The sequence below is a fragment of the Bufo gargarizans genome, chromosome 5 (genome assembly GCF_014858855.1).
Source record: "Bufo gargarizans isolate SCDJY-AF-19 chromosome 5, ASM1485885v1, whole genome shotgun sequence".
Taxonomy (NCBI): Eukaryota; Metazoa; Chordata; class Amphibia; order Anura; family Bufonidae; genus Bufo; species Bufo gargarizans.
Window position 1 is genome coordinate 328,111,830 of NC_058084.1, and position 9,345 is coordinate 328,121,174.

The following is a 9,345-nucleotide window of genomic DNA, read 5'->3' on the forward strand; positions in this document are numbered from 1 at the left end:
CGCATTTTCTGCAGATTAGATGCGGACCCATTAATTTCAAAGGGGTCACAAAAAGATGACCTATTGTTTTCTGTTTTGTGGACAAGGATAGGCATTTTGATAATGGGGACCGCGGTAATCGGTGGATGCACCCGCCCGGTATCCGTATTTTGCATATCCACGGATTGCAGACTGCAAAATACATACGGTATTGTGCATGAGGCCTTAAATATATATCTTGTAGAAAAAGACATCTTCAGACTCTTGCTGAATAACCTCTTGCTGTTCTTTCAGAGATGTGGTATTGGGTTTTCCTATGGGCCCTCTTCTCCTCCCTCTTTGTCCATGGAGCAGCAGGAGTTCTGATGTTCGTCATGCTACAGAGGCACAAACAGGGGAGGCTGATATGTGTGGTGCTGGTCAGCATTGGGTTCCTGGCGTCTGTCACCGGAGCAATGATAACTAGTAAGTGTTATAATGTAGGCACAGATTACACATTGGGGATTATTAATAACGTAAAATGCTGAACCACAATTTTCATGAATTGTACTGTATTTGCTTTTATAGCCAAGGCAGAGTTTAGTCTAGAAAAGACATAAGACTGGGCACTTTGGACAGTCACTTGGGTCCATCTCCTGAAGATAGATTTATCAAAAGGTCTCCGTTGTTGGAAACCCCAGTGATCAGCTGCCATCTGGTTGGGGGATTCTGTAGAAAGTGTTCAGTATTCCTGCTGTGCTACCACATGGCGAAATGAAGTCTCTACTGAAACCAACAGCCTATCCATATAATGCACAGATGTGCCAGGTTCTCCAGAAAGAGACTGATATTATACTTACTTTTTTCTCAACAAATGACTCCCCTCTATTAATGCAAAATTCTCTTCTAAGAATAGCATTGTTTGGTTCATTCTATTTCAGAATAGATGAGAAGGGTAATTGATAATAGGCTTTCTAAACCAGAAAACCCCTTTAAACATGAGAAATGCATAATTGAGCTTTTGCATTTATTTCTAGTATTTTAGCTTCGATTATGATGGATGACAGATCCCATTGACTTGGCCTCATGCCACAGTGTGTCCACATCTGTCTGTCCATACCGCAGTCCCGCAGTCCTGTCCTTTTCTTGTCTGTTTTACGAAAGAAAATGGTGGCATGCATTTGCCTGGGATCTGTGGTTTGCAGATGGTCGTGTGCATGAGGACTTAAAATGGCCCCCTCAAGTTCCCATCAGGTCCCTATTTTTCTACACGAAAGAATGGTATAGCAGACTATGCCATTGTGGTTGTGAACAAGCATCTGATGGATTGGTTGCTAAAGGCAGTAGGATCATAACCTTCACAACAACGGTCATTAAATCACCACGTTTAAAACAACAAAAAGCTCTGGGTAATATAAATGCTTATTTCGGGACATGTAAGGAACAGTAAAGTCTGTTAATACCATAACAAGGTCTTACCTTTAGTCTTCTAAGGCTACTTTCACACTTGCGGCAGGACGGATCCGACAGGCTGGTCACCATGTCGGATCCGTCCTGCGGCTATTTCGCCGTGCCGCCGGACCGCCGCTCCGTCCCCATTGACTATAATGGGGATGGGGGCGGAGCTCCGGGGCAGCACGGCGGTGCACGGCGAAAGGCCGTCGGACTAAAATTACTGCATGTCAGGCTTTTTAGTCCGGCGGCTTTCGCCGTGCACCGCCGTGCTGCTTCGGAGCTCCGCCCCCGTCCCCATTATAGTCAATGGGGACGGAGCGGCGTTCCGGCGGCACGGCGAAATAGCCGCAGGACGGATCCGACATGGTGAACAGCCTGTCGGATCCGTCCTGCCGCAAGTGTGAAAGTAGCCTTAGGTTGCTTGAATGTATCTTCAAAAACAATGTTATTGTGACATAGATTGGTTAACATCTACTGCGACCACATCTGCATAAAAAAATTGATGTAATCTTTATATAAAAAACTGAATATAATATCTTATAATAACCCTATCTGCATTTATAATTCATTATATATTTAAATATATTAATAAATGTCCAGGAAAACATGAATAATAAATTCCTGTTTCTAGGTATAGCACACAAGCAAACTCAGTCCTAAAAACACATAATGCAAAGTTTGTCAAGGTGACAGAGAAATGCCCCATATGCTAATAGTACGCTAAAAACAGTCACACCAGTGTCATGCCAAGGAACACATCATTGCTAGAGTTCTATGTCTGGTTGGTCTAATGATGGCAACATGTAAAGGCATGGAAGTTACAATCATCTTCTGACTGGCTTTATGGATGTTTTCACAAATGGATTGATATTCATTCAATCATTATCTGGCATAGAGATTTTACATTGTGTTAAGAGTATTGTGGACACAACTTCATTGTGTGTTTACTATATTTTTCACTCCATATAAGACACACCTAGGTTTTAGAGGATAAAAATAAGAAAACATTTTTTTTTCATGATACCCCCAGTGTTGATCAGACCTCAGCTCAGACCCCTAATGTTATTCAGACCTCAGATCAGACACCTAATTTTATTCAGACCTCATATCAGACCACCAATCAGACCCCTCAATCAAACCCCCAATGTTATTGAGACCTCAGATCAGACCCCCAATGTTAGTCAGACCTCAGATCAGACCCCCAATGTTTTTCAGACCTTAGATAAGACCCTCAATGTTATTCAGACCTCAGATTTGACCCCCAATATTATTCAGATCTTAGATCAGACCCACAATGTTATTCAGACCCCTCAATCAAACCCCCAATGTTATTCAGAGCTTAGATCAGACCCCCAATGTTTTTCAGACCTCAGATCAGACCCCCCAAGTTTATTCAGCCCTCACATCCGACTACCAATGTTATTCAGACCTTAGATCAGACCACCAAATGTTATTCAGACCTCAGATCAGACCTCCAATATTAATCAGACCTCAGATCAAACAAAAAAAATCTACTTAACTCTCCTGCTTCGGATGCTCTTCGTGCCGCGTGTTGCTGTGACCCGACGTCACACAGCGTGAGGTCACAGCACAATGTGTGGCCCAGCAGAAGAAGACCAATGAGTAGTGAGTACTGCCTGCACAAGGAGAGCTGTATTCACCTCTCCCTGGTCCTACTGTACTAATGAGTGCTTCCATAATGAAAACTGTCATTAGTATTTCGCCCTTTAAGATTTACTGCCATTTTCCACCACTTTTACGTCTTATGGGGCACTTTCAGCAATAGAAAACACCCCTGAGCACATGTGAGCTCATTAGCATATTGCTTCAGCATCACAGGCACAGACAAGAGAAACAGCATTGTAATGTATGTCATGATCATGAAGCGTTAAAAAAATACCTAGTAAAATAAATAATATGGCAGGACACTACAGAGCAATGGCAGGAGGCACAGATAAGCCTCATGCACACATATGTGTCAGTATTGCAGTCTGAAAAACACAGATCCACAAATTACAGACACCTTCCGTGTGCAATTCACATTTTTCTCATTCCTATCAAGAATAGGACATGTTCTGTAATTTGCAGAAGGGAGATACGGACACGGACAGCACACAGATGATATCCGTATGCTGCCTCTTTGTATTTTTGCGGGCCCATAGAATGAATGGGTCCGGGTGCAAGACGCAAATGATAAGGATCAGACATGGATGCAAAATACGATTGTGTTCATGAGGCCTTACTTTTAATGAGGTGACCACATGCGCCATCTCAGTAGTTTAGAGATAAGGTTTATGGCACAAAGTGAAAGTACCAGTCATACAGTTAGAAAAACTGTTAACCCTTTGTGACTGAACAGCTCAATATTTTTAATAAAGACCAATTGGAAATATGATTTTTAGCCAAAAATAAGTTAAATGCAAATATAAAAAAATGGTCTCCAAAGGTATACATAGCCTTTAAACATTCAGCATTCATTGTGCCATGTTTTTTTTTTTAAATATCCACCTTAGAAAGATTGTTCACTTTGGAGTTATTGGGTCTCACAGCTGCAAGCTCCCGCAGTCAACATGCCCTAACAGTCAGCATTGAGTGGCCCTATAAAGAGGTTATCCAGAAGGAAAAAAATATCTAACTCGTGTCTAACTTGTTAAATGGCTTGAACTGTTAATATGCTTTATTTCTGAAAGGTGCACCTGACACTTCCATAGGAGACTATTGCTGTGTGTGAAGTCAACTGGTTGACTGGCTCATTTCAGTAGCTAAGCCCTATTCTCTGTCAATGCATTGGCCGTGACATTGAAGGAGGTTGGCTTAGCTATTAAAATGAGCCAGTCCCCTTCACACACACAACACTGGAAATTCTCTTTTTCTATGTTGAGACTGAGTCAGAAGTGGAGGAGCCAGGGACCAGCACTGACAGCTGGAGATTGGGGGCACCCTCTATCAATAAATTATATCAGTAAGTTATTTAAAGGGGTAATCCAAGACTTATAAAGACCTCAGAGTGTACCCGACCCGTGATGGGGTTTATACTTACCTGGTCCGCGCCGCAGGGTTCCAGCTCCATTGCTCCACAGCCGTCTCTGTAGCTCCATGATGTTCTAGCATCAGCATCCTGTTGACGGACGCCAAGAGACTGCTGCAGCCAATCAATGGACACAGTGGTGACCTGCCACCTGTGTGGCACGTGACCCAATGATCACATAGTGCCCATAAACAGGATGCTGATGCCAGAGCATTATTGAGCTGCTAAGATGGCCAGGGAGCAAAGGAGCCATAACCCAGCAACATGGACCAGGAGAGTATAAACCCCACAGTGGGTTGGCCACTCTCTGATGTCTTTTTAAGTCTTGGATAACGCCTTTAACATTTTGGACACAAGGAAAAATATTTTTTTTCTTCTGAATAACCCCTTTGATAATACAAATATGTCTCATTTGTGAATACCTTAATTTTTGGACTAAAATCTGTAATGCATTGGAAGATGGAGCCAGCTGGTATTTGTAGCTAAACCACAATGAGAGATTAGAAAGATTGTATACACTAGTGATTGGATTGTAATACTCTGGAAAGTATTTTTAAAATTGAGCTTGGTGAGTCACACGTTAGCTTAAAAATTCCTGTTTCCCCAGTGCTATTCTAAAAATAAGTAGATTTCAGCAACACTGAATTGCTTCTGTAATGTCTTCTGACCTTTAAAAAGTTTCACAATTCACACAAATGAAGGATTTTAAACAATAAAATTGCTGTAATGTATAAAAAACATGTAGATTGACTTAACTGCAGAAAATGTCCATGCTATTTGTAAATCATTGTCGTCAACTTTTGCCCAAATTAAACAGAACTAAATAAAAAAATAAAAATGAATTACAAAAAAACTATTAAATAAAAAATTAAATGCATTAATAAAATTAGATATTACCCATAAATGCTATAGCACAAACATCTTCCACATTGCAGAGATTGTTACCAGTCATCATCATCAATCTCATCTTCAGTGGGATTCTTAGTCTAATTTTCTCTATGTCAGACACATTTCAAAGGACAGGACAATTTCATAGGAGGTCAGTAATCCATCAGTATGTTTTTGACTTCTATGGAGGAAACCCATGTAAACACTGGGAAGAAGATACAGACTTCATGCAGATGTTGTACTTGGACTTAGGCCAAGCTAGCATGCACAGCTGTTTTTGGATTTCCCATAGAAGTGAATGGAGCTAACCAAAAATGTCCATTCACAGTGGCTGTGTCACCAGGTAGAATGGTGTTCTGGAGATGGACGTGGGTGTTCCGGAGGTGGGACCTGTAAAGACTACACACTTATCCTGTGGATTTGTCATAAATAACTAAGACTAGCAAACATGCAAAGCTAGTGGATGATATAAAATGGTCTACATACAGCGGCCTTGCTTCTCGCCTTAGAAGGCACTCCAGGACAGATCAAGGTTTGAATAGCCATCTACTCTTATGTTGATTGATAATATGTGATCTTTATCTTTTTTACAGGTGCAGCAGTTGCAGGCATATATCAAGTTGCAGGAAAGAACATGGCACCTCTAGAAGCTTTAGTGTTTGGCGTTGGGCAGACAGTGCTGACTGTAATCATCTCCTTCTCACGTGTTCTTGCCACACTATGAGACATTCAAACTGGAAGTATTTGAAGGAATGGATCTGTTCAGAAGGAAAGTAAATGCACATGTTTTATTATATACATAATGTTGTAGTGCGGACCACTACGCATTGTGTAGTAATAAATAACGATATGTTGAAGAGTGACCCTCAGGAGAACCTAACATTTAAAGGGAAGATCATCTCTTCTGAAAAAGTGGCTTCCGATTGCTAAGCTGTTGCACTATTAAAATGTCAAGCACCTCATGTGCCTCAATCCCAGGCAAGGAGCAGTACATTTTCTACAATGCTGTAGGGAGGCGCACCTTGCAGAACTGGTCTGGTCATCTAGTCCTCTAGTGTTGTAAGCATGGCAGTAGTGTGTACAGTGTTGTTCAGGAGATTTCATTATATCACACGAGATGAGATTTGTTAATTAGGATACCAAATAGTTACATAATCTTTTTGGGGGTATTCTGATCATCGGATACACACTACAGGAGGTTCTTCTGCGATACGGACACTGACATTGGAGACCCCAGAAGACTGTACCACTGCTGTGGATAAAAGGCAATGGTGAAAGGCTTATATGTGCCAAATTATTTTTGTAAGTCTTTTTTTTATCAGTTTAGTCTTAGATGGTGACATGCTGATTATTGATGTCATGATCATTTAGAAAGTGATAAATACTTAGCAGTGAACCTTGAGGCTTGTGTACTGGCCAGCAAGAACAAAAATTTCATGACTTAAGTTCTAAGGATCTAATAGGATTCATAAGTCTGTGTATTTCATTTTTATACAACATCTTGATAATTCCAACTGCTAGTACCACTATCTGAAGCTCTGCTGATATACCGTTTGAACTGTACGTCTAAGGTATATGTCAGGAGGATTTCCTAACGTATACCTCAACAGATGTATGCCACTGTATAGGCAAACAGTAAAAGAAGTCTCCAGTAGGCTCCCAAAAAAAAAGTATCCCGGACAGGAACAAATTTTCACTTTATTCCTCAGTGTATAATAGGGCAGGCTACTATACTGTGCTCTGTACAGCAGAAACAAAGGCTTGCTGATACATACTGGCCTGGTGTATTTCAAAAGGACACCTTTATGGCATACGCCTGGTTAATATGGGGCCCTATGGATTTTAAATCTGCCAATGCATTCGTCAGACACAGTTAACAAATGGTATAATAACAGAACCTTAGCCAATATATTCTGAGCAATCCAGAAAGGAAGCTGTCAGCAACCCATCTCATGGGAAGTTACTTAAAGGGATTGTGCGCTGTAATGATATGGATGGACTATCCTCAGCATAGTTTATTAATATCAGATTGGCGGGGTCTGACTCTTGAGATCCCCACCGATCAGCTGTTTCAAGGTGTGACTGCTGTGTCCCCCTCAGTGTTTAAATGGTCACTAACTTTTCACACAGGTTTGGATAAATCAATAGTACAAGCAACCATAAGAAACTTTGTAATGTATCTTATCAGACAGAAATGTCTACTTCTCCAGTTATCAGTTGTTTTCCCTCTGTCCTTTGGCTTGCTAAATGTTTCCAGGACAGAGCAGCTCATTGAATGATCAGATTACACATGTAAATACAAGTCTATGGAGAGGAGAGGGGGATGAATGAACTTGAGCTGAGTGAGACACACACAAACAAGAAGACTGCTGCAGCTAAGTAGCTCAGCCCTAGTGTTTTATTCTCACACATATACAGGTTAGTTCTTCTTTTTAATGTGCTTTATGAGTATGAGAAAGTTAAGAAGCAGATTCTCCTCTACTTTCTGTGTGCCCAACCAGCTCTAGGAGAACTGCCAACTAGAAATATTGGGGAAAACTGCTAAAAGAAAAATGGCAAATACAAATGATACATAAATAGTGTTATTCCTCATGTACACGCACTGTAATATTGATTAATGCAAAGTTTGTTGAAAGGTTAGGCACGCTTTAACTGGATACTCTCTAGCTTGTAGAAGCAATGCAGTGTTATTACAACTTCTTGTCCATTCACTTGAATGGGATGAGCAGTTATAATTAAACTGCACAGCCGCTATAATCTAGACCTCTCGTAGTCAGACCCTGGCTGATCTGATACTGATGACCTATCCTGAACACCATTACAGTGCACAACCTCTTTAAGGTTTCTGGTGCATTCTTACTTGCATACAGTAGGGCACAGTTACTAATCAAGATGTGTTAGGAGCGCATGCCTTGCAACACATTTATTGTCTTAGACGCTTTTATGGTGTGACAATTGTGCCAAAATTCTGGCGCCAGAATTAGTAGGTGATATAGGTGATATAATATTAGACTGGACAACCTAAGGTGTGCTACGTTTATCATCCAGCATCAGCCACTGTGATAAATCTAGTGCATCTTTACACTGTCAAAATGTTTGAAAGGCTTAGTAAATCTGTCGCAGTGTATCTTTCTGTCAAATTTACAGTTTGCTATTCCACGGATCCACACTGGGGCTAATCCGACACATGGTTACAGGCACATGGAGTCCCTGTGTTTCCCCCCTACGGAGACACAGGTAAACTGTGTGGCCTGTTAGGTATTTCAGTACAACACCGTATTATGGAAGTATTCTGTAAGGAATGTCTCCATAATACAGTATTCTGTGGAATTTGGTAGAATAATCTTTCTTTCAGATTCTGTATGGACTTGAGAGAGTCCATAGACTTCTGTATGAAACTGGAGTCGCATGGTGGCACAGTATGAGCCCATGTACTTCTGTGTGTGCCGTAAGTTGTACAAAACCATAAAGGGCTGGGACTCTTAATCTGCATCATCTGACTTGTTAAATGATATGTAATACCGATACGGCAGAGCTGAGTTTACATCTAGCACAATTTATATTATGCATCGTCTGTGTGGCTCATCACTGATACATTGACATTAAATATGATTCTTCTACATCTGTATAAGTTGACATACAACTTTCAGTTTTCTTCTTTCATAGTAAAGAACATGATGTGATAATTAGAAATATGAGTATTATCCTCAAGGGTTTGATTCATAAAAGTACCGTATGTCTTTTGTTTTCAGCTTTAATTGGTATAAATGGTTGAGAACAACAAAGATTTGTTTGACATTATTTTTTTTTCTCTTACTGAGATGATATCTCCAGCTATGACTCTGCAGGAGCAATAATATAGATCCAGCAAATTAAATACTGGAACGTAAGGAACATTTGCTGATGAGCATTCTGCACTATTAATATATCACAATGATATTTGCCAGTCTTACTATATATCCTCTCTGAGGTTCTCGAAGTGCATGTTTAACAATGCCTGTTTTATATGCTATAAC

The 9,345-nt window shown here is 40.6% G+C and overlaps 1 protein-coding gene across 1 annotated transcript; it reads left to right on the plus strand.

The window, feature by feature from the left end:
* The first annotated feature begins 275 nt into the window (after window positions 1-275).
* Window positions 276-8,863, plus strand: LOC122939013 (transmembrane protein 170B). The gene is made up of 2 exons (XM_044294930.1): window positions 276-444; window positions 5,923-8,863. The coding sequence occupies exons 1-2, from the start codon at window positions 276-278 to the stop codon at window positions 6,051-6,053; spliced, it is 300 nt and encodes a 99-aa protein (XP_044150865.1). The 3' UTR covers window positions 6,054-8,863.
* The last annotated feature ends 482 nt before the right edge of the window (window positions 8,864-9,345 follow it).

What these genes read in the sequence shown, in the direction of transcription:
- LOC122939013 (XM_044294930.1), top strand. Translation starts at nt 276, where the DNA reads ATGTGGTATTGGGTTTTCCTATGGGCCCTCTTCTCCTCCCTCTTTGTC. An exon ending in CACCGGAGCAATGATAACTA is followed by an intron (nt 445 to 5,922) that starts GTAAGTGTTATA and finishes TCTTTTTTACAG; the next exon opens with GTGCAGCAGTTGCAGGCATA.